The sequence below is a fragment of the Rhinatrema bivittatum genome, chromosome 11 (assembly GCF_901001135.1).
Source record: "Rhinatrema bivittatum chromosome 11, aRhiBiv1.1, whole genome shotgun sequence".
Taxonomy (NCBI): Eukaryota; Metazoa; Chordata; class Amphibia; order Gymnophiona; family Rhinatrematidae; genus Rhinatrema; species Rhinatrema bivittatum.
This window is the reverse complement of record NC_042625.1, coordinates 92,777,555-92,803,107: the sequence shown is the minus strand read 5'-3', so window position 1 is coordinate 92,803,107 and position 25,553 is coordinate 92,777,555. Positions and strand designations below refer to the sequence as shown.

At 46.2% G+C, this 25,553-nt stretch overlaps 1 protein-coding gene across 1 annotated transcript in view; it reads right to left on the bottom strand.

Moving 5' to 3' along the window:
- Positions 1 to 850: 850 nt before the first annotated feature.
- The window catches only part of EPHA10 (EPH receptor A10), a 164,847-nt gene continuing 140,144 nt past the window's right edge, over positions 851 to 25,553 (bottom strand). Inside the window, exons 11-17 of the mRNA XM_029570904.1 lie at positions 24,484 to 24,669; positions 19,174 to 19,235; positions 17,996 to 18,199; positions 12,394 to 12,543; positions 11,727 to 11,920; positions 9,354 to 9,518; positions 851 to 8,697 (exon numbers count right to left, since the gene is read on the bottom strand). Coding sequence (XP_029426764.1) covers positions 8,583 to 8,697; positions 9,354 to 9,518; positions 11,727 to 11,920; positions 12,394 to 12,543; positions 17,996 to 18,199; positions 19,174 to 19,235; positions 24,484 to 24,669 — 1,076 coding nt within the window. The 3' untranslated portion in view covers positions 851 to 8,582. The remainder of the gene's footprint in view (positions 8,698 to 9,353; positions 9,519 to 11,726; positions 11,921 to 12,393; positions 12,544 to 17,995; positions 18,200 to 19,173; positions 19,236 to 24,483; positions 24,670 to 25,553) is intronic.

Below are 25,553 nucleotides of genomic sequence, written 5' to 3'. Positions count from 1 at the left end.
CTCCCAACTGCAGGAATTTGTACACCATTGACAGAGCAGTTGCTGCTGATGGGACCCCCAGGTCCCATCAGCAGCGCTCCCTGCAGTGGGAGGGGGGAGGCTGGGATTTTAATTCCCAGAGCTGACCTGTGCTTGTGCCAGACTAAGGCTGCTGCAAAGGCAGAGCAAGGGGTCCCTCAGGCACTGCTGCACCTAAAAAATGGTTTTATTTGGGAGCTCATAGGATGAGCAGACTCCTCGCTGTCCGCACAGCCATCTGCATTTGTGTGTGTGTGTGTGTGTGTGTGGGGGGGGGGGGGGGTATTAACGGAAGGGGTGGGGCTGCCCCTGCCCGGGTTCTTCTTCCTGGCTCGGAACGGCCAAGGCCTCCTTCTGTGCTCAGGTAAGAACTGGAAATGAAGGTAGGGGGAGGAGCCTTACCTGCAGCTCTGCACAGCCCAAGCCACCCAGCAGGTGAGCTCCTGCGCACGCGCACTTCAAAGGCTTCCTCCCGGCTCGCAGCAGGCTTAATAAATCATCCGCGCATTAAGCTCCGGCGTCATGAGGAGTCATCTACTAATTACTCGATAATTGCTGCATATGCTAATTGGCGCTTTTTTCCAGGGCACCCCGAGCAGAAGAAGGCAGGAGAAAGGGAACAGCACAGAGCCGCTTGCTTAATTTATATATTCAATCTCCCTTTATTATTGCAACCTTTAAAACATGATTCGGTTTTCAATAGAAAAGTTTCAGAGTTAACACAAATAACCCTGCTCCCTCCCCCCATGTCCCAAAGCTTTTGTCAGGCTCGGGAACGGCTGCTGCTGCTCCCAGCCCGCGTCTGAACAGTGAAATGTACACAGTGTCCTCCTTTTTTTTTTTTTTTGTTCTGATTTTACACTTCTTTGAAACAATTTACAAAAATATATTGCCTTTTTCCATATATTTACAATATATCACATGTGATGGATGAATGTATAGCGCAACAAGAACACAGAGCATAAATAGAAAAACCAACTTGATTCCAGCACGCGGGGCCAGCGCCGCGCGGTCTGCGGAACCAGGGGAGCGCTCAGACCAGGATGGAGCGAGGAGGACTGGCCCCTGGCTCCGCAGGGGCTCCGCAGGGGCCACAGTCTGCACAGAAGCAAAATAAAAGGGGGCGGGGGGACAGTACGACCCCTGAGCTAATCAAAAACGTCACCTAGGAAAAAGAATTAGTCCGGGGTAAACTTGTTAACACTTCCCGTACACACAAGTGAAGTTAAAAAAAAAAGAGAAAAAACAGAGACCTCCCTCCGATTTGTATTAAATCTCTGGGGTTTTCAGCCTGCCTTGAGTTGAAATGGTTTTTCTTTTCCGTTTGATGCGAGACAGAATGGAGTTGTTATTTTACCTAAGGCTTAGGAAGGGGTCCTTAGGAGCTGGATGACAAGTGCCTTGCCCGCTGGGCTCTGAATGCGCCTGCTGGCTGCTTCCCCACCTCCCTGGCTGCATCGTCCCGGCCTGGCCACAATGGGCTTTCAGGCCCCTTGGCCTGTTTAGCCCTTTTTTTTTTTTTTTTGGTTCTTAAGCTCCTCACCATGCAAGGACAATCAGATTGTGGATTTAAAGCCGAAGATGATGATGATGATGAAGCCTCTCCCTGTAGAGTTTCCCCGTGGTGCAGCCATGCAAGCCCTCCCTCTGTGCCACCCCAACGCCAGCTCTGGGCAGCACATCAGCTCCAGCAAACCTTCTTTTGTCTCCTATGATCTGCCCACAAAGCACGTGGCACCCCCCCCCCCCAGCAGAAGGAGCTTCCTGCTCTGGGACCTTGTGAGGGGGGCACTGAAATAGGTGCGTGCCATGGGGGGGGGGGGGTCAGTAACCCCCTCCCCCCTTACTATTTCCACTTTCCAGTGCGGTGAGGTAGCTCTGCCTCACAGGGTCTTATCCTACCAGACCCCCTCCCCGGTGCCAGCCAGGCTAGGCCTGCTCCTTTCGGATCCTCTCGGCAGCTTTCCTTCGTTTTATTTCGGGACCAGCACGTTTAATACATAAAATCACTTTGTTTTTTTAGCGGCTTGGTGACAGATTAGGGCAGGGTGAAACCATTTCATTTCTGTGTATGAAGATCACCGCCTCTAATCCTGCTGTAATTGTATTTATTGCTGGCAGTCCGGCCTGCAGATAACCACCCCCAAAAACAGAAAGCCTGCAGCAGATTATCCTAATCCTCCCCGGGGGCGGGGGTGAAATTCAATGAGATCAGGATTTCCTTCTTGCCTAATATCAGCAAGCAGAGGGTGTCCGAGGTTGAAGGAATCAAATCGTTTGCGAGACCCTCCAGCCAGCAGGGGCATTTGAAACATATAAATTATTTGCTAATTTAATTGAATTACAAGGCTTGACAAGTTTACCCCAAAGGTTGACTGCTAATTGGAGATTAGTAATTAGGAATATTAAACTCGTAAAACCCAGCCATTCTTTCAGCCGCATTTATTTACATCTTAGAAGATTTAGTAAAGGTTGGGAGAGGAGCGGATTTCTCTGTGAAATCCTGCCCAGGCTACTTCTTTCTGGGAGCTCCTTAGTGCTGAAATGTCTTTAGCTATAGAAATCTCCGCTTTCTTTACGGGCAATGGGCTTGGGCCTAATGTATTTAGCTGTGGTGGAGCCAGAATGTTTTAGAAGAAGCTGCAGGTTACCACAGCATAAGGCATCCATTGTTTATAAAAGAGGTTCTGGTAAAATGCTAGGCCATTTCATTGTATTTGTAACCCTACAGTGCATGCAGGCTAAGTCTAGCCTAAACGAAACCACCTTAAAAACTAAGGAGAAACCTCAACTGCACAGAATGTAGGAGAGGAGGGGGAGGAATACAGAGGGGGTGAGGTCCAAATCTAATCTGTGTGCTTTCCCCTCCTAGCACAGGCAATGCACCAGGGCTTGCAAAGAGTTTTCAGAGACTGAGGGTAGAACAGCCACTCTCTAAAATCTAACCTCGGCTTGTATAATGAGCAAATTAGCACACCACGGAGTTCTAAGCCAACAAATATCTTAGGATGGTCTTAGCATGGCTACGTCTTGACAGTAGTGCTAAGCTGCCGCTCCTCGCCCTCTGGAACATTCTGTCACTGGTGCAGGGCTCGGGATACTGCAGGTAATAAATGGTCTTTTAGGCCAGTTCCTGATCACCCAGCAGTAAGAGAAATGGGTCAAGGAAGGGCTTGTGCATGACAGGGAGATGTTTCAACAAGTTACGTGCTAAAGAATCAAGTTGGTTCATGTCACATACCATAGAGACATCATACATTCGTAGATGCAAAATGTAAACAGAAACCACATACAAATCTCATTTCATCCTTAGGATCTCCTTATTGTTAGCAAACAAAAGTGTCCATTCATGAGTATTCCTCTTTTTGGTACAAAAACATGGGGGCAATGATGCATCAGAATTTGGGATAACAGTTTAACAGATGAGCAACTGGATAATTTTAACATTTTCAGGTTTCAAAAATGAACAAAGAGCAGTGGAAAGGATGAATTTTAAAATCGAGAATAAAAAACAAGCCCTATCGTACACTTTGAGGCCTGAAGAGAGCCATACTGTAGGTAAGATACCACCACGTCAGTTATTTAGCTGAACAATAAATTCAAGTCCTCTTTTGCTTCACACCTCTATTAGTCCAGCTCTTAGAGGGAAAGGCTGGCTCAGTATCTCTGCAATCTGTGGGTTTTGCTTGTGGAATGCTCCATTGTCTGAAAGCCTTAACAGTGAGGCTGAGCAGCCAACCACTCTCTAGCTGCAACAATAGGGCGATCCTACCCTTAGCTTGACGGCTCATATCACAGCGGAGGGATAATCATAGGGGATTAGAATAGGAGGAGTATTCAAGAAATCCCTCACCTAGGAAGGATTTCTGTTTTGCAAATGCTGCTTGAAAAATAATTACATTCTAATTATAAGATGAGAATGCTTACTTCTTTTAAGAGCTGCACCAAACTACTTTTAAGCGAAAACCACCAACTAATATTTAAAAAAAAATAATAATTTTTTTTTGTTTTTGCAAAATGCCAACTGCAAAAGAAAGCGTTAGCATTTTTGTCACATCAATTTAGATCTGTGAATGGTACACTCACTTATACATTTGAACTATTAAACAATGCCCAGAACTCATAAAATGCCAAGGAGAGCTCGTAAATAGTCCTGGCAGTACCAACATGGGACATCTGAAAACATCTTTAGAAGAGGTTTACAAACCCACAGACAGTCCCGTGAGTTGGGTGGACTGGGTCAACATTTTTATTTGTTTATTTATTTTAAGGGGACAACAAAACCTCTGCCAGATCTGCAGAAATTCAATATCAATCCGAGCAAAATCCGTCATGGATTTCCTCGGATGTTTGTTGTTGAGGAGCACAATCTGGAATGGGTTGGGTTAGACACCAGACAGCTTGCACATCTCTATAACTAAGTACAGTCTGTCAAGAATATGCCTTCCTAAGATATACTGCCTCATGTTTATTCTTTCCATATCACATTTCAGTACTATAGAAGAAAGGGGCACTCCCTCACTACACCACAGGAATAGTGATCATTTAATCCTTCCAAATTGTTACTTTTAACTCTTAACAGCTCCATCCCATCTCCGTGTGACTCTCGGAGGAAGCCCGTTTGTGACTGTGGACAACATATTCCACATGATTTAGCAGGCGAATGCAATCATTTTACTGTTTGTGTACCTGTCTAATTAGAAACCAGGCTAAAGCGAGGCAAAAGGAAAAAGATAAAATGAAATATGCATGCATAAGGCTAAACAAGAGTTATTTGTATCTTCTGTCTGTGCAAAATGTTGTAAGATGAAGGCATGTGGTGTTGGTGAGCGAGGCTGTAAATAACGCTGTTATCCTTACATTTGTCACAAAGCAGGACGGAAGTTAATATTCTCTTGGCTGCTCAATAGGCGATGCCAGCAGGAGGAATAACTCAATTTATGTCCACTACTTGGGTGATTTTCAAAACTAGCCACATCGGTGCAAAGTCTGCAGCTACTTTTACCTCTGGGCTTTGCACCAGTTTTCAAAAAGGAAAGTATGAGGACACTCTCCCTTTTGAAAGTTTCTGTGCAAATTTGCACCTGCATTGTGTGCAGGTTCTTTCTCTGTGGAGAACAAAACGCTTAGCTTTGAAAATGAAAAATTGCAATGTTGTTTGGCTTCACGTCCTCCTCCCGTTGATCCAGACAAGTCCATTTATCTGAATAAATGGCTTTTGAAAATTGCTCTCCCCACGAATGACTAACTCCTAAGTTTGCGGGTCAAGCCCCTGCTGGGACATATTGCATGACCCACAATCTTTGATTATCTCAGTACTAACCTGCATTTCTTGTACTGCTCGGGTTGTGCAGGGCTATTTTGACCAGACATTTTGGGTTGTGTACTTCTTTTCTCAGTAGGTAAATGGTTGAGTATCTGACTATTGTACCTTGCAAGAGCGTCGGTGTTAAACTGAAGCTGCTGTGGAAAGTCTATGCAAGCAGGACATTTTAAGAAATGTAGAATTTCAGCAAGGTGGTTCTTTTTACCTGTTATCTTCCTGACATCAAAGGGAAGGCAAGTGAAAGTATTGTTACCCGCACGAGAGGGAGTCTCAGAATAATACGGATGAAAGACTTGCCCAAGAGGCTGCTTTGGAAATAAGGTAGCCTCTCCTAACGAGGCGCTGAATGCAGGCGCGCAATCTCTTCAAGTCATTAGGATTTATAATGCATTGAGGACCGGAACCCACCAGCTCTGTAAAGGTAGAAAAGCACTGCAGTGCGGATCGCTGCCAGGCACAGGGGAAGCACTGAGCCGGGGATACCTGCTAATCTGTTATATGCACAGTCTCCTCTCTTCAAACATTTTGTCTGGCTTCCACAGGTTAGGGCAGGGGTGGCCAACCCTAATCCTCAAGAGCCACAAACAGGCCTGGTTTTCAGGATACGCACAATGAACATGCATGAGACAAACGTGCATACAATGGAGTCAGTGCATGAGGCTGTATCTCATACTTATTCCTTGTGGAAATCCCACACCCTGGCCAGTTTGGGGCTCTCAAGGATCGGAGTTGGCCACCCCTGAGTTAGGTATCTTGCAGTGCATAAACTCCTTCTCTTACACTGCAAGTGCAAGAACATATAAACAAAATAACTTTGTCAGGGTGATACTAACCTCTTTTCTCCCCCTTGCTTAATGCCCTAACTCTGCTGATAAGAAGAGGTCAGATGTTACAAAACCAATAACCCATTTTTGTGTTCTTAAATTTCAAATAGACTAGGGCTCCTATCGAATATAATCACAAAGTCAGCTAGGAGAACTGGCATGGCTGCTACCTAAGACCAGGAGATTGGGATTCGAAAAATTGATCTCTCCCCATGCCTCGGCTTTAATTCAGCTTGTTGACTAATTTTATTATATGATCCGTAACCGCGGTAAAATGTTTCTTCTCTCATTTACCCATCCAGGCCAGTTACTAGGCCTGTGGGAAGCTGTTTGATTAAAATGCAATAGGAAGCGCATTTCCCCCCTCTTATGTTCAGAAATAATTCATTGCTATGGAGTGAGTGATGAGCCGTGGCATTTTGCCTCGCTCACATATTCATGCACATGTGCAAATATCTGGGACTAGCTCCTGGGTTTCTCTGCGTGAACCCAGGTTATCCCCACTGCAAACTCTTCGTAGTGCACACAGGAACGGTATCTGTAAATTCTGGGCCGATGACAAATCTCCCCCCTGCAGGCAATTCAGAGGCTGTTGGCATCCTATCTGCTAACTTCTACCGCCAGAGATGGCTGCATCTCCACATCTCAATTACTCTGTATGGGCTTGGATTAAATGTGACAAATTATTACTATTTTACTACTAAATCAAATTGCAGGTGGAAGATTAGAGGATGCTTTTTTGGGCGCATGGTTAATTGACGTCAACATCTTGGCCAAGCCCCAGGTGCTTTCTTTGTAGTCATTATAATTGGAAAACCCAATTATAATGAAAAGAATGATCCTGAGTTCTGACTGGGGTGATCCACGGAGCAATAACCCATCAAAGTGCAGATGTTTGATGGAGGGCGTGGAAGTGCTGTGGCTGAGCAGCGCATTCATTAGGATAACTCAGACTGCAACTCTCTTTCACTTTATGCACCCAACAGGCAAGAGGGGGTTGGGGGGCCAACGTGCTTATTAAACTTCTTGCTTGACTCTGGCTGCTCTGGAAAAGTGCAGCTAAGTATCATTATAGACTGGAAAAGGATTTCCTCCACAGACCAGGTTTTTTTTAAAATAAAATTTGCAGCGTGAAGTGATTCAATTACTTGCAATGATTCTAGCAAATCCTCTTAAGGAGAGCACAGCAGTCAAGTCTAGGGGAAACCCACGTAGCTCCACCCCCCCACGATTTGTAAAGCAGCTAACGCAACTTCTAAACTTGATCTCTATTCACAGGCCTTTAGCCAGATAAAGGAGGGGCGTTTACGTTCGTTTCTACCACTGTGCCTGGCACAGACGTCAGACTCACTGGTCTGTAATTTCCTGGATCACCCCTTGAGCCCTTTTTTTTAAAAAAATAGGGGTTACATTGGTAACCCTCCGGTCTTCGGGTACCTTAGATGATGTTACTGATAGTTTACAAATTTCCAATAGCAGATCCGCCATTTCATTTCTCAGTTGCGCAGGTAAATATAACAATATTGTAGCAATTTTCAAAAGCCATTTACCCATGTTAAGTGCATTTAACACAGGTAAAATCTATGGACACTACCAAGGCATATATTCCAGCAATTTTATACAGGTAAAGTGCATTTACATGTGTAAACACCGGTTTTGAGCGTGTAAATGCTTTTGAAGATCAGGCATATTCTATTGTCGGCTACTCCTCTCTCAAAACTTGTTTTTCTCTGGTCTTGTGGACCTCTGCAGAGTTATCTGAGGTGTGTGTCTGTGTCTGTGTCTGTGTCTGTGTGTCTGTGTCTGTGTCTGTGTGTGTGTGTGTGTGTGTGTGTGTGTGACTGAAAGATCCGTTCCACCTGTTATATTCTGTTAAAAGCTTAGCAAGGTAAGACCAGAATCAGCAGCAGTACCTAGTCTATAAGGGATGACCTTCACAATACAGTAAAATAAATTAGCCCATGAACAAACATTTGCATTCACTATCTAGAAAATGTAAAAATAATATCTGCAGACTCTATTTTTGCTTGTATAAAAAACAGATGGACACAGAAAGGTGAGCACTGATATGCCCCTTTAACTTATTTTGTGTACTGCATTTTAAAAACAGTGCACTTATTCTTTTTTTTTTCAGTACACCCTGTATACCTAAGTACGTGCAAAACATGGAGTCCTTTACCCTAACGAAATACCTTTCCCGTAGAAACCAGAGCGTCACCACCGTCCTGGCATGATGGGAAAGTGCCAGGACACGGACGGCAATGCAGTTCTGGAATGACTGGAATTTTTTTGCTTCCTGCATTGTTCCGGCCGCTCTCTCTTTCTTTGCAGGTTCGACTTATTTGGTCCAGTTCCTTGGCCAGTTATGGGATTTCCAGCTTCAAAGTCCTGAACTGGTCCTCCCAAGGTGAGGGTCACACCTGCACGCCACGCCCATGCATCTGTATAACCTGTGACCTCAGTGTCTGGATGCCACTCAGGATGGTCTTCTGGTGTTCCATGGATGTGATCCCCAGACTCATAACATCTCTAGAAAAGACACAAGATTATTTACTATATCTCTTTTTCAATACATTTTGGGACAATTGTGTTCCTGAATTGCGAACTAAAGTGAAGAAAGTGATAAGCTGGTCATCACCCTCATATCTTTGTTAACTTAGTCAGGGTGCTTGCATGGCCATAATATTTCAACCACATTTTCAAGTTAAATGTAAGACACATTTACAGAGATGAAATATTAATATCTTCACCTTGGAAACTACAAACAAAAATCTACAACCACCACTGCCATCCAGCTTTTATCTGATGGGACAAAGAGTGCAGACTTATCAGTATTTAAACACCATTAGAGTCATTTTATTCCAGTGAAGTAATGGAACAAAGACCAAGCAAATGATGCTTTAGAGACATCTTGAAATACATAAAAACACTTTTTTTTTATATGAAGCTCTGTGATAACTATATGTTGTGTCATTTAGAGAAAAAAAAAAAAGTCCAATGTCACACACTATTTTCAACTTTTGCAACAGCCCCATTAATAATTATACACACATTACAAAAAGATCCAAGTGGATGGTGAGATACAAACCCAAAGAGAGTCTCATTGCAAACATCCAAAATAATCTGTGTCCGGAGGGCCTGAAAAACCACACGTAAACCCTCCTCCACCCAGGACGTTCACTTACTGGACTGTCATCCTCGCCACCGATTCCAGGTAACAGTACCCTGCCGCCGTAAAATTGTCTTTATACTTCCCCATCTCAATAGCCTCCAACCACTCGCCCACAGAGCTAAAGGTGGGGAAAGCAGTGAAGGTGCGCTCCATGAGGGGGATCGATGCACTGGGAGCCCTGAAAAGAAGCAAACAGAACATCGCTGGGACCCCGTGAATGCTACGATGATAAGAAAGAAAGTGGCAATGCTACTGTGTCCAAGACCTTGGCTTCTGCTCATGGGTGGAGTTCACAGACCCTGGAGAGGGGAGAGAGTGCGGCTGGGTTGTGGACGGAGGAAGAAATGAGAATGGGGGTAGAACTCCCCTAGGTATTGGTGAGCGAAGACTTGGTGGTTGGGCCAGTTCACAATGAACTGGAAGCCCTAAGGCTATAGGAAATACAAATTTAACACACCTTGACATGTGCATTTCCTATAATTATTAGCTTACTCTTGTCGGCTCTTAGGTGGCAGCTACTGGGTAAGGTTGCTGCCACAGAAAAGACAAATGGAGACATGTTTTTGGTCAATCTGGAAAACAATATTGTGCTAGAGGTACTCGGTCATTGAAATAATTTGCAAATCTGGACAAAGGAGGCCTACAAATGAAAGAGCAGCTGTGAGCTAGCAGGCTATTATTCCAAGGAGACGCTAGCTCTGGTGATAGGATAATCCAGCAGAGTGGTGCTCGGGTGCATGACAGGTATGGCAGCAGAGACTGCACACGGTTGCCAGCTCAGCTATTTTATTGCAGCTCTCCAGTTCCCAGCGTTCCCTAAAACTGAATGATGGACACAGAGCAGCGAATTTCAGTCCAAATACTTAATGAGGAAACTCTGATTTATTGACAGGGAACAGCAAGAGTTGCAGTGGGGAAATTCATCATCATCTTCTCTCAAGTTTTGGGGTTTTTTTTTTCTGCTTAAAAGAAAGCTTTACTTTCCCAGACAATATTCTCAGAGTTTCCATCTCCTCTGAAGCAGATACGAAGATTGGCAGCATCCCCAGCCCCATTCGAGCCAGGAAAAGAAGGGAAAGGAACCCAGGACCCTTCCCATGCCAATGTGTAGTGCTGCCCCTCCGTGATTTTAAGGTGTCTGTAGGGTTAGAGGAAACCCACTCCCATCATACCACGCATTTTGTTTATGGAGTCGAGTCGACATTAACACCTCACTATCATTTCAGAACACTGGACAGCTCCTTTCACACAGAAAGCTAGGGGCCAGTTTTCAGCCTGGAGCAGGCCGGGTTTGTAGCCGAAAACTTAGCCAGATGTAAGCCTGCAACAACTGCAGCTATCTTAAGCCGACTATCTGCCTTTCCCCAACCTCACGCCCCACGGATCTAGCCACCTGACACCAGAGCTGGGCAGCTAGATCCCCATGACAGCGCACCCGATGGAAGGCGACACGAGACGAGGACCTTAAGGCCCATCTGATCTTCCCGGTGTCATTCCTCGTGCAGTGCTAAAGACCCCAGCCGATCTCTGGCAGGAAGACATTATCCTCTGATGCCGTTCTTTATTTCTTAATCACCCACAAAAAGTCCAGCAATAATTCATGCGAGACAATCTTTATTTCTTAGCATCTTGATGCCAGAAGAGTGTTATTTCATGAATTTAACACTGCTACTAAATTAATTTAGGAGCAACATTTTTTGCACAGTGTTTAAAATAATTTTTTGAAATAAAAAAAAAATATGAACATTATAAGGAGGAAGGTAGTTGGTGGATCGGGCTTTGAGTACTGGGATGGTAATAGCCTTTACTTTATATCAAACTATCAATCTCTTCTAAAAATTTATTTTATAAAAATTCTTTATGGAACAGAAGACATGCACTGAGATAGTCACTTATTGTATTTTTGTTCATTTCTGGAATATTGGAATGGTGTCAATTTTGTTCTGGTTCCCCTCACTTCTCCCTAAGGAGGGAGCCTCTGGGCCTGTGCCGGGCTCTCTGGAAGGTCTTTGCACGCCTCCAACATCCTGTCCTGTCGGTCACATAGCTTGCTCTCAGTCTGGGTCAGATCTGAATCCTCAGTCCCCTGTCAAATAATCCAGTCCACTCTTCCATGCCCACATTTCTCAGAATTAGTGGAAATTACATAATTCTAATTTTATTATTAATGATATATCTATAGATACTGCAGATGCATGCATCCATACATACCCACACATAGAATCTCTCTGAATGTCCAGTTTTACTGCAGGATGGAGTGGTGACCTCCTACCCGCTGGAAGGATGATGCCGGGCTAAAGGGAACCTCGATACCAAAGCTGTACATTTATTTATGAGAAAGCATGACAGGCAACTTTGGAGACAGTTTTAAAAAAAAAAAAATTACCTTGGACAAGTGGAAGTACCGAATTTTGTATTTTCTGGGTTCTGAGCCATTTTGCTTAGGATGGTGTGAATCTGTGAAAACTTGGGTCTCCCGTTCCGGTCTCTTTGCCAGCAGTCGAGCATTAGCTGATGAAGGGCAGGCGGGCAATTCATGGGGGCAGGGAGACGGAAACCATCCTCAATTGCCTTGATAACCTACGATCAGGAAACTGCATGTCAGAGAGAATGAGGCCTCAACCCAGAAATGCAGAAGATGTTACGGAGGAGAAAAAAAAAACCTAAAAAACTATCAATGGCAATAAAGGTCACTCCCATCAGGTATTTCTGGGCAGATGTTCATAAGTAGCAAATTTCACAACCAAAAATACATGCACGGCTTTCGTGCAAGATCCCTGTTGCAGTATGACTGTCCACCAGAACATGACAGCAAACTTTCTGAGAAATATTTATGGTACTAGTCGCTTACCATTTAATTTTGGCCCTAGTAATTAATGCATTAGCTTGATCAATCTATATTTCAGTCCTGTATGCTGATGGGAAAAACATATTTCGGAATTTGCAAAATACTGGAGCATCCAAGGGAGGAAATCCTTTCAAATAAATGCGAGCAGCCAAGGCTCCGGACAACAGCGTCAGATCCCGAATTAGCCGCTTTATGGATAACTCACATCTTGGTTGGACATGTCCCAGTAGGGCCTTTCTCCATAGGACATCACTTCCCACATGACTATACCAAAGCTCCACACATCGCTGGCAGTGCTGAACTGATGGTACTGGATGGCTTCTAGTGCGGTCCACAGCACGGAGCTCTTCCCAGCCTGAAAGGTTAAACTAACAAGATGAGGAAACAAAACTAGGGAACAAAAAAAAAGAAGAATCAAGCTTCTACCCTGGCCTCCTAAAATGAGCAGATGCGTAAACCACAACCCACGATATGCGTAATATTATAGGTACAGAACCACCTTCCCTCCACACACCTGCACCACCGCCAAAAAGAAAATATTTTAAAGGCTTTGATCCAAATTGCTAAAATAAAATCGGAAAGTGAAATGCTGAAACATTTAACATTCAGTTAAGCACTCCTGGAGCTAAACCTGACATTTTATCCTTTTGATAAATAATAATAAAAAAAAAATATCTTAAAACTGTTTGCTCCCCTTCCCAGCCCCCAACCTATACTTCCTTCCCAGTGAATGCCGGTCTAGCAATTACAGAAGCCTTTTGGCTGCTTCTCAATAGGCAAGAAAGGGTGACAGAATTAGCATTACTGGAGGAAGGAACAAAGGCTGCTGACACAGGCCAAGCCTAGGAGTGCCCTGCTGACCGTCAGTGACCCAGCCCGGCTGTTCCACACGAGCAGAGCTGTGCTTGGAAGCCTGGAGAGGAGCCATTAGGGATGTCCTTTCATTTCAAAACACCAAAAAACCACAGCTATATTTGATTTTCCGTTTCCAAAATGAAAGAAAAAACAACAAAGATTTTCCATTTTTGTGCGCATTAAATGGTTTTAATATGCACGCACCTCCTTCAATGAAAGATTTCCATCTTAAATTCATTCTGCAGGCAGCTCTCTTGCGGTTTCTCATTACCTGTGACCCTCTGCACATGTGTGCACGGTGATGGCGACACCAGTACAATACTCAGGCCACTGGGGCTGCTTTCCAGATGAGCTGGGGATGGGGGAGGATTGTGGGCAAGCAGTCTGACGGATGTTTCACAGTAAGACTGACACATTTGGACTTGCAGTGCTGCTTATGGGCATGCTTGGGCCTCTCAGAGCCTGGAAACTGTACTCAGGATTATCCAAAGACATTGTAACTACACAGGAAAGCCCACATCAACTATGGATCATTCGGTTCTGGTCCCATAGAAGATATTATTACAGCCTGCAAAGATTCCCTGAACAAGAGGTAAATCTCTTCCCTTCAACTAATCTATAGCTAGAACAGGCTACTTCTACACATAGTAACATAGGAGATGACAGCAGAAAAAGACCAAGTGGCCCATCCAGTCTGCCCGGCTATTCCTGTCCAAGGATATATCCCAGCTGCAAGTCTTAGTGCGCGATCCCTTGGAAGATATTGCTCCTAATCCGAGAGAGACTTTACCCTTTGGATGGACAAGGGTCTCTCGTTAGTTCACAACCCTCCCCTCCAACCTGTCACCCTTTCCTTCCAACGTCTAATCACAAATATTTCTAATAATTACTTATTTAAAAGCTTTGTTACCTATGCTCTTCAAAGTTCAAGGTGCATAAAAATGAAGAGGCTAAAGACAAATAAACAAAGACAACATACAAAAATAAAAGGGCAATAATCAACGCTGCCAGCAGAAAACAAAAGACTGAAAGAAGCACGAGAAAAGACCGATCGGAAGGGATAAAAAAAACTAGGAGAGAGGCTCGAAAAACCAGCTTAAGATGACAAAGCAAGGCCTCTTTGACAAGAAGAGCCTGGAGATGCAGATGTTCAGGGAGGGAGTTCCACAGAGGAAGCGCAGCAGCTGAGAAGGCCCGATGGCTGGCGTGTTTCTGTGAGGTGGGCCAGCTGTGCTGAGAGGATTTCCAATTGCCCTCAGTTGGCTGATTTCGGAGCTCTACAAGGCCTAGATATCCATAAAGTTGCATTTGTCCAAGGAGCCGTGGTACCACAAAGCAACTTGTGAAAAAGAGTAACGAGTTTAAATTTCATGCACCACTGGATTGGAAACCAATGTAAGGAGCAAAAGCCTGCTCACATATACTAATCCTTGTTATAATGCGAGGGGCTGAATTCTGCACACTTTGTAAAGCCCAGAGGGCCAGATTTTCTAACCTGCACGCGGGCGTAGATTTGTGCACATAACCCGGCGCGCACAAATCTACACCCGATTTTATAACATGCGTTCGCAGCCACGCGCATGTTATAATATCCAGGGTCGGCGCACACAAGGGGGTGCACACTAGTGCACCTTGCACGAGCCGAGCCCTAGGGGAGCCACGATGGCTTTCCCCGTTCCCTCCGAGGCCGCTCTGAAATCATAGCAGTCTCAGAGGGAACTTTCCTTTCACCCCCCCCCACACCTTCCCCTCCCTTCCCCTATCTAACCCGCCTCCAGCCCTACCTAAATCCCCCCCCTACCTTTTATTATTTAAGTTGTGCCTGCCTCTGGGAGGCAGGCATACGCACGTCCCGGGGCTTGCGCGCGTTGCTGAGCCTATGTGCACAGAGGAGTGGGTTTTCGGGGTTACGCATGTAATATACACGCGTAACCCTTTGAAAATCCGCCCCAGAGTGTTGAGGCGGGAAGACAAGGAAATACTGAGTTACAGCAACCAAATGTTGGAAAAAGCACAACTTGCAATGTAGTATGAAAAGAACTGGGCTCAAATAGAGGTTTTAATCTATGCAACATGCATAGTGTAAAAACAAAAGAGATTTTATGAGATGTTTAAGATGGCTATGCATAGATAAATCTGTAGAAAGAAGTATGCTCAATATCTAAATCTCCATTTTACTGATATCGGCAGCCAGTTTATTATGAATTAGCCAGTGGATGATTGATGAGAAACAAATGGTTACAAAATCAAATGTAGTGAACCAAGAGGATGTGAATGGTGAAAGAAAAACTGTGTATCGTTGGTGTACAGTTTATAGTTGACACCGAGCCCAGGTAGCAACCTGCATAATGGCGTCGAGTCGAGATTAAAAAGAGCAGCAGAAGCACAGATCGCTGTGGGACTCCGGTAGTGACGGATGCATGGATGGAGGGTGCGAGAGAAAATTCTGACCTGCTGCATACGACCAGTAAGAAAGGAAGTGAGCCAAGATAAAACCATACCACCTATTCCTAAATCACGCGGATGGGAGAGTTGAATATAGTGGTTGACAGTATCAAAAGCAGCGGAAACATCGATTAATGCCATCACATATTTGATTCCCGTCTGATGGTGTCAGTACCAGAGAGAAGGGGGTCTCAGTACTGAAATGCTTTCCGAAGCTGAACTGTTGACAATCAAAGACGGCATGCTCGTCAACAAACCCAATAAGTTACTGCAATAGTGCGATCTGAACAGCCACCAATACACAACATATCAGCTTCAGTTATATAATTCCAACACTACTTGTTACAATTTTTCTAAACCTGCATCATTTTCAAAATAAAAATGTAACTTTTTCCCCACTATAGCAGATACAAACACACACACAAAGAAAAAAAAAATCCCATGGCCTAATCATCATCATACACTGTTGTAACCCAACATAAACTCATTCCTTCAGCTTGTATGTCACGGCTGCAGTGTATTGAGTTCCAAGGAAGTTAAACCTGTCAGGCTGCTTGGGGAGGGCAACCAAGACATCTGCAGCATTGGATTATGCACAGAATATTTCATTGCATTTGAAATGTATATTATTCTAGATTAAAATCAATTCAAGCCAGTGCAAATGCATCACACTGAAGGAAAACTTGGTGCTTTACATAACAGTACGATATGCGAGTTAGACAGTCTAGCACCTACATGTCCGTTTCTATGGCAATGTAATGGAGTTTGGGGTGAATCTGCATTCGTTTCAGTGCCTGCATAACGATGGGACAGAATTATATTATATTTGAATAACTCAAGATGCATGAATCAGGCAATAAAACGTGAACGTTTCTACAATGGAATAAAAAAAGAAAACATTTTTATTATAATGTCATGTTTTATTAGCACCAAAAAAACATTTAAGGGTTCTGTTATTTCTTGGCCCCTGCTACAGATAAAGAGTATTCACGGTCCTAAGGGTGAAGGAATGGAAAGCTGACCTGCGAACCCAAAGAACCAGGAACATTCTTACTGCAAAGCACAATTATTGGTTTATGATACATTAAAACTCTTCTGGCTCTTTCTAAACTGTGGATTATTTACAGGGGAAGTAATGACTCTTAGGTGAGATATATCCGATTTGGTTTTGCCCTCCCTCTTCTGGCCAACTTTGGAAGATCTAGCAACACTGTAGATGACGGCAGACAAAGACCAGCTGGCCCGGTCAGTCTGCCTACTCTAGATACCCCCCTCTTTGGTTCTCCCATCACTTTGAGTAGATGCCCGTATAAAACTTCCAACTCACCTCGCCCCTTCTTTTACTCCCCCTCTCAGTCCTGCTTCTACTACCGTGATACCCATCTCGCCAGGCTATTTCAGGCATTGTCATCTTTTTCTTTGAATCTTATAAGACCAATACTCAACCTGACACCCAGGCCCCTCCTTCCATGCTTTACCACCATCCTCACAGCCACCGTGCGGGTCATCCCAGTGCTGTTAGGCTTGTAATCACGGCAACCTCCTGAAGGCCTGCCCCTGCTGTTAGGATTGCAGGGCCTAGCCCGATGCGGCTGTAGCACCTCTCCCTGCTCATCTGGTGAACCCTAAAAACCCCTCCTCCATTTCTTTTCCCTGTTCCTCTTCCCGTCTGCACCTATCATTGCAGCGTGTGTCTATCCCAAGCACGTTTAAATTCTGCCACAGTTTTGGTGCCACAACCTCTGCCACACAATCAGCACATCTGACCTTATATCATGATCCCTTGGCCTTGAAGATCCTTTTTTCTGTCATATCCCCTCCCCCACTCCTTCTTTCTTCTGTTTTGAGTGTCTCACGCCTCTCTCTGTTGGGTTTGTATCATTTTAGTCAGCCTCTTCTCAACCGTCTCCATCCTTCTTTGTGTCTTTCCGGAGGTACGAGCTCCAGGACTCGAGCTGGGGTCTCATTAGTGACGCCAGGGCAAAATAACCCCCTTTCTTCTCTGCTTAGGCCTTTGAGCATATCTGAAGCTTGCCCAGTTGCTCTAGAACATTGAGTGGCCACCTTGAGGTCATTTGAGATGACTCCTCCTCGATCTCTTTCTTGACACTTTCCAGTTCCTGGCCTTTAATCGATAGGTGGCTAATGGATGCCTGCATCCCAGATCTACCGCTTCACCTCTATCCACAGCTACTTGTACAGGGCTTTTGTATTGGCCAGGCACCCTACCATTCAACCCTGCCTAACAAGGGGCTCCCCAGCACCACCCCAGTTCTGTTCCTACACTTTAATACCAAAATCACTGAAAGGAGTAGAAAGAAAAGGATGAGACTAGATAAATGGTTCCCAGTGCTGCTATACAGGCTGTGATTGGCAGGTTAGAGGCTGCTCCTGAAGTCAGATTTAAAGTCCTGCAGAAATCCTATCCCACTTCAGAGCCAAGAAACAGAAACTTTTTTTTCTTTTTGCTCTGCAGCTTCCTGGTGAAGTTTGCAGCAGCAGCTTACCATTGTGGTGAAGACAGCCTCAATCTTGTCATCTTGCAGCTGCCTAAAGCCAGATATTTTGCAGGTCAGGTTGCTGTTTACCAGGACTTTGTGGGCTGCCAGGCCTTTGTGCACGTAGCCCATCTCTGTCAGATGCTTCATTCCTGAGGCAATCCCATACAGCATTCCAGTCAGCTGGGCAGCCGTGAACTGACCCTCGTGTTTCTGGAAGGATAGGAAACTGACAGTTTAGAGAGTGAAACCTGTCGTCCCCCCCCCCAAAGACCGCATAAATCTATCGGAAAGTGGAGACTTGGTAATGCCAAGATCAGACAAGACTGAGCAATGAATTGCTCTCTCTCTGCCCTAAACCCATTTTAAGAGATCTGCATGCTCTGGGTGCTAACGTCAGGTGCTGGTAGAAGCTCCCTGTGCCCAGCCAAGCTCGCATGCAACGCCTGCTCTTGGACATCAAACACAAAGTTGAAGTTTAAACAAAAGAGCACCTCTCGTTCTGTTCTAAGAGAAATAAATCTCCAGTAAACCTTAAGGGTTATCAAGCAGCGTGTTCAAGCCTCAGACCCCGAGCAGGAGCACAGAAACCTTGGCATAGTCGGGTTTTGGACAGCAAGCAGAACAGAGAAAGCAGAGGGAGGATAAGCAACGCGCACCAGGTCTTCAGGCCATGCTGCCCCCCGGGACGACCTGTAATTTGTTGCTCCGGGCCCGGGTTTCCAAAGCCACCTCAAAAGCCACCGACAGACCGTGACGGAGCTTGACCGTGAGTCAAAAAAAGATTAACCTCAGGTGACAACTTTGTCTCCAGAGGCCGAGCTGCAGAGCTGCAAGGAAATAACCCCCATGACAGAGAGGTTGGGAAGAAAGTCCATTCAGCTCCTCTTCCACACACATTCCGGCAGCTTCTTGTTTTTGCCAATTTTGAATTATTCATTTCAGAGTAACAAAAATGTCATTTCTGAGCACTGTCCTGGGGGAGGGGGGTTTAAAAAGTGCCTCATGGAGGGGCTGGTGGAGTTTTAACTGAGAGACTGCAACCCCCCCCACCTTCCAAAACCAGGTGAAAGGTGCGGTCACCTGAACGTGGGAGAAGGAACATGGCGGAGCTGGAGCTCGCTGCGGGAAAAGGTGGTGGTGGTGGTAGGAAACGCACACGATACGTGAAAGAAAAGAGCACTTACCCGGAGGAAAGAGTCCAGCGCCCCGTTCCCCACGTATTCTGTCACGGTCATGGTGGTGTTACCTGGAGGGAAGCAGGACGGAGGTCCAGGGTGAGATTCTTACCTCCTGCCCATTAACCCACATCCAAGGCAATGCTCCTCGGAGAACAACACGCAGTCATGTACAGTGCCATGTACACTGTTGGTGCAGACACTTTTTTTTTGTTCCAAAGGCACTTGCTGTCCTCTGAATAAGGATGAGCTGACCCAGATCTAGAGCCGGCTGTGCTCCTCCCCCCCCCTAAAGCAAGCAATGTGTCCTTGTAACTGGATGACTGTCACAGCTGGAAGGGGTCATTTAAATGGTACCACAGCAACGGCATGAGCGGACCAGAGAGGGGGTGCGAGCAGTACTTGAGATTCACTGGGGGGCACTGCCAGGGCTGCCTCTCTATGAGGTGCCCAACCCCCACCTCCTTGCATGGTACTGGGAGAAACAACTTCTCAGTTACTGAAGGGTTATCAGTGCAGTGTGCGCCCCTCGGGTAAATCAGTGCCTTGTCAGTGTTATCAGTGCAGTATGCACCCCTCAGGTAAATCAGTGCCTTGTCAGTGTTATCAGTGCAGTATGCACGCCTCAGGTAAATCAGTGCCTTGTCAGTGTTATCAGTGCAGTATGCATGCCTCAGGTAAATCAGTGCCTTGTCAGTGTTAGTGCAGTATGCACCCCTCAGGTAAATTACCCTTTGTCAGTGATATCGGTGCAGTATGCACGCCTCGGGTAAATCAGTGCCTTGTCAGTGATATCGGTGCAGTATGCACGCCTCGGGTAAATCAGTGCCTTGTCAGTGATATTGGTGCAGTATGCACGCCTCGGGTAAATCAGTGCCTTGTCAGTGATATCGGTGCAGTATGCACGCCTCGGGTAAATCAGTGCCTTGTCAGTGATATTGGTGCAGTATGCACGCCTCGGGTAAATCAGTGCCTTGTCAGTGTTATTGGTGCAGTATGCACGCCTCGGGTAAATCAGTGCCTTGTCAGTGTTATCGGTGCAGTATGCACCCCTCAGGTAAATCAGTGCCTTGTCAGTGATATCGGTGCAGTATGCACCCCTCGGGTAAATCAGTGTGTGGTCAGTGTTATCGGTGCAGTATGCACCCCTCGGGTAAATCAGTGCCTTGTCAGTGATATCGGTGCAGTATGCACGCCTCGGGTAAATCAGTGCCTTGTCAGTGTTAGTGCAGTCTGCACCCCTCAGGTAAATCAGTGCCTTGTCAGTGTTATCGGTGCAGTATGCACCCCTCAGGTAAATCAGTGCCTTGTCAGTGATATCGGTGCAGTATGCACCCCTCGGGTAAATCAGTGTGTGGTCAGTGTTATCGGTGCAGTATGCACCCCTCGGGTAAATCAGTGCCTTGTCAGTGATATCGGTGCAGTATGCACGCCTCTGGTAAATCAGTGCCTTGTCAGTGTTAGTGCAGTCTGCACCCCTCAGGTAAATTACCCCTTGTCAGTGTTATCGGTGCAGTATGCACGCCTCGGGTAAATCAGTGCCTTGTCAGTGATATCAGTGCAGTATGCACGCCTCGGGTAAATCAGTGTGTGGTCAGTGTTATCGGTGCAGTATGCACGCCTCGGGTAAATCAGTGTCATCAGTGTTATCGGTGCAGTATGCACGCCTTGGGTAAATCAGTGCCTTGTCAGTGTTATCGATGCAGTCTGCACGCCTCGGGTAAATCAGCCCCTTGTCAGAGTTATCAGAGTACTGCAGGGAATCCACCAAACAAATGATATCTCACAGGGTTATCTCGGGCTGCTACAGACTCTGTGGCCAAAAATCCTTTCTAAATGACAGCGATCAAAGCCAAGAGATGGAAACATTCCTGGGCCGCACATCCTCCTCATGTACACAGCACCAATGAGCATCCACAGCTGTCAACCCTTCCATTGCCTACAATACGCAGCCGAAATTGCTAAAGGCTGTCATTAACTTGTGCAGATGCCAGATACGTGCGCTACAGAAGCAGCCAGATGCCTTAGTGAAAAAAAAAACAACTAATAACGTACTGGACCGGTCGCGAATGTTTATCCTCTTCCACCTGTTTTTTTCTCTCTTTTTTACATCCACATCAGTGTTAAAATTGCCCTAATTACATTGTCAACAGCTGCAGCGCAGAGGTTATGCCAGAAACAAAGAAGGCTAGCTAAGCCCCCGTCCCCCCGCGCTGAAGACGGCGTGACAGATCCCGCGCCGCTGCCTGCCGCCGCCGCGGACCCATTTACCGAGCCCAGCTAATCGTATTCTCTCTACGGCTGAAATGAAAGCAGTCACCCAGACAAGGTCAAAGGTAACAAGCTTTCCAAGCCTCACTCGCAGTAACGACAAATTCCGAGATGGGTAATTAAGAAAACGAGAGCCATTCTGCATAATTTGTTCCCATAAAAGCTGAATTACCATGTAAATGAGAGGCCGCTGTCACCGCAGGAATCCGGATCAGTCTGCGCGGCTCTGCGGGGCGTTTCGTTCTGGGGGGGGGGGGGACGACGCAGCAAAGCGGGCGCCGAAAACGGGCGCCGGTATCGGGCGCCCGGCGCCTTGACGTGCGCGCAGCCGCATCCCCCCGGGGCGCCCGAGGCGGCATCGAAAAGGGCGCGCGCTAATGGGAGAATTGCGAGTCCCTAGCGCTCAGTAGTTTATCGCATCCGGCGTCCCGTGCCAGCATCCGCTTCCATCCCGCTTCCTTTTTTTTTTTTTTTTTTGCTATAATTCACTTCGGCGACCTCGGCGAATTATTAGGCGCCCCTTGCTACGGACGTCTAAATTGTGAGGCCATAAGAAAAGTGGGTTTTTTAAATCAAGTCAACGTATACATTTATTTTTCTCCACCGCAAGCAGTCACAACGATACCGAGGAGGAGGACACACTTATCGCAACACAGAGAGCCCTATTTTTTTTATTTTTCTCGTGAGCCCTTGACTGTGCGTTGACTTTATTTCACCTCCGAGGCTGCAGTTACATTTTCTGCGCTAAAAAGTGTGGTTTGGGTGCCCTGCACTTTCCTGCATAGGGGATGGGGGGTAATAGCTAATGCCCCTCATCTACGTGCAGTTTACATCTGACGGGCGCCATTGGGTTCACATTTGTTAGGGCGCGCGTTTTGGACATGCTAATCTCCTCACTGCGCCGGGCGCAAGTCTAGCGCATCCAACGGTATGCAAACCCAAACGCTAGGCAGGGCGCACGTTACTGCCTCCGCCCCTGAGAGCGACTGGCTGCGGGCACGGTCGGGGCAGAGGGGAGGGTGCTTCTGTGATCTTCAGCGTCCCACCACAGGCCAAGGTTTCCAGCGCACACAATGGACAAAAAAGCTTGCAAACAAATGCAACTGGGCCCACTCGTCCCCGGGCTCCTTATCAGCTTTATGATCAGCCCTGGGCAGAAGATTAATAGGCTGGGGCAGGGACAGGAGGCAGTAAGCGGGGTGCAGTGGTTAGAGCACAGAGTTGCATGGCCAAATGCCCCCAGGGTTGCTCTGTCTGCTCTCTGAACCCTGAAGCTTCCCTGTGCTCAAACCTAAAAATGCACCAAAAGTGGGAGCCGAATGCCCAGTGCCCGCTTTCCTGACGCACGCCCAGGGACCTCTCCTAGGGGCGCCATGCAATGTTTAAATTAGGGGGTCACGCTGCCAAGGAGGCGCTAGGGTCGATTGCAGGCCCCCAAGAGAGGTTGGCTGTCCACAGGTTAAGAAAACAGACGATGAATTTATCGGTGTCCGTCTTCCTAATCGGTGCACAGCCACGGGTTCGGAAAACGGACACTGGTTAACTGAGCGTCTGCTTCCCTAACCCGACCACCGGCACTTTTTTTTGTTTGTTTAATTTTTTTTTTTTGATCTTTTAAACTTCCTCCGACTTAATAGCGCCGTGATATTAAGTCGGAGGAAGCACAGAAAAGCAGTATTTTTTGCTTTTCTGTACAACTTTTTGGGGTTCAACCGCAGGCTAGACAGTGCACTCGGCTGAGCGCACTGTTTTGCCTCGGGCATCTTGTCCTTATGACCAAGGAAATTACCTTCCACAGCGCCGTGAGCACGAAAGGCTTCGTGCACCTATGTTTAAAGAAATCCACCAGGAAGGTAAGCTTGTGCCAGAGGTGTCACTTACAGTTACCCTCTGCTATAGCCAAACCGTTATAGATTATCAGCAAGGCACTGAATTAATTTGTGGTTTCTTCTGTTTGTAACAATGCATTACTCATTGCTTTCTGCCAGGAGGGCTGTGCGTCAGTGCTGCTATTAAGCATTTCCACAAGGTACACACAACGTTGAACAAATACACATTAGAGAGCGAGCCTGCTCTTTGGAGCTTGCAGTTTATAAGATAAATAAGAGTCTGATGACAGCCAGGACTAAGTTTAAAAGTTTTAACGGAGGGTTAATAGTTGGAGTTTAACTGAAGAGAGAGGCTACTTGGTTCCTGACAGCAATATTTATCTTAAACCCCAAGGACTCTCACAAAGCCTCAGTACTACGGCTGGTGAAGAACGCCCTTAGTGTCCTGATTATACAGTAAGGGGTGAATTTTCAAAACATTTACACATGTAAGTAGCTGGTACCCTGAGTACACTATTTTATAAACATCAAAGGTACACACGTAATTTCAATCTTGCGTGTTCATTTGCGCAAGAGAAGAGGGGAGGTCTAGCAGTATTTTGGGTGGGGGCAAGAGGTCCACGTGCAAACTGCTATTTTACACCCCTACATTTCTCAACTTATTTGCATAAATGTACACCTGTTCATTACCTTGGAAAATTGATATCAGACTTGTCTCGCCTACTATTGGTTGGGTGGGAGGTCTGGGTGAACTGGGGGGAGGGTCTCAATAACCTGGAAGAGGACTGGGTAAACTGGTGGGGCTTTAAAATGTTCTGCCTTCTGGCATGAACAGGGTTTTACACAAGCCACTGTTTCTTTGAGTGTAAAACATATGCATCTATGCTTTAAAATAGGTAGGGAACGTGCACATTTTCGTGCACTAGGAAACACATGCGTGCCTGCTAGGAGACGGACATGCTTCTATTTTATAATCTGCACCTGCCTGATCCTCGCAGACCATCAAATTCTGTAGCAGATTTCCATACATGCACATGTATGGGGCCGCAGAAAGTTACCCTCCAACCGTTCCTGACATCTGTTGACGTTCTGCCCTGGGCCACAGAGCTCGCATGCAGCAGCTCACCCGAAGCCCAGAATCTCTGAGAGGTACCCGATGACTGGCCATGGCTGTTCTGGTAGGGGTGAGGTCAGAGGTCTTTTGCCCAGTGCTACCTACCCCTTGTGATGACTCCTTCCAGGCGGATAATGTTGGGGTGATCAAACTGACCCATGATGCTCGCCTCTGCCAGAAAGATGCACTTCTGCTTGTCGGAGCAGCCGGATCGCAGAGTCTGGATTGCGACCGGCAGCTCTCTCTTGCTGGGGAGCTTCAGGCAGCCTTTGCAAACCTCGCCGAACTCCCCTGTGAAGCAGACAGCATGGTGGTGAGTGGGAGAAAGGGGTCTCAGCTCAAGAATGCACGAGCAACCCAACAGGGTGCCTTGGGAGTTGTACCTGCCCCTGTGTTAGTTCTGGGCCTCTCCAGCAATTCCGTAGCTTTGGCTAGCAAATGTGCAGAGCTGAGAGCCGGGGCTAACAGCGACCCCAAGCCATGAGGAGGAAACAAATAAATAAATAAAACCTTGCTGGCTGCAAATGAGCTCTCTCACTGACGAAGCTGGACACAAAGAGCTACATATTCTACAGCTTCATGTACAATATTTAAATTAACAGCCTCAATTAGCTGCCTTAGGTTTATTTCCCTAATTAGCCCCAAATCAAAGAGTGCTGAGTATGAACATTTTGTGCTGAGCCCACCCCTCTCAACAGGAAAAGGAAGGGAGAGCTGAGGGTCCTGACAGGAAACAAGTTAATTGGATGGACAATTTATTGTGAGTGCCTGTCTGTCTGTCTATGACTTGTCTGCTATCACAAGACTTTCATCTTTTACACTCTTCTGAAACTTAAGCAGCACGCTGCCATGGTTTGAAAGGCTCTTAGGAGTGAGATCAACTTGGGGGTGGGGGGAGGGAACTGTGGGATGTCTTTATGATCCACCAAAATTCATTGTGGTGCAGGATCATTAATGCAATAAAAGTGAACGCTCACAATAGGCGCGATGCATTTTATCATGATCAGAAGCCAAGGCTGTCTATAATATCAAACAATTTTCCTTCAGCTCCACTTTAATGCAGAGTTACAGAATTCTGCCCTACATACTTGCACAGAACTTTAAATAATTTGCATTGTAACCTACAAATAGGCAAAAGTCCCATTCCATTTGCAATAGTAAATTAATCCATCATC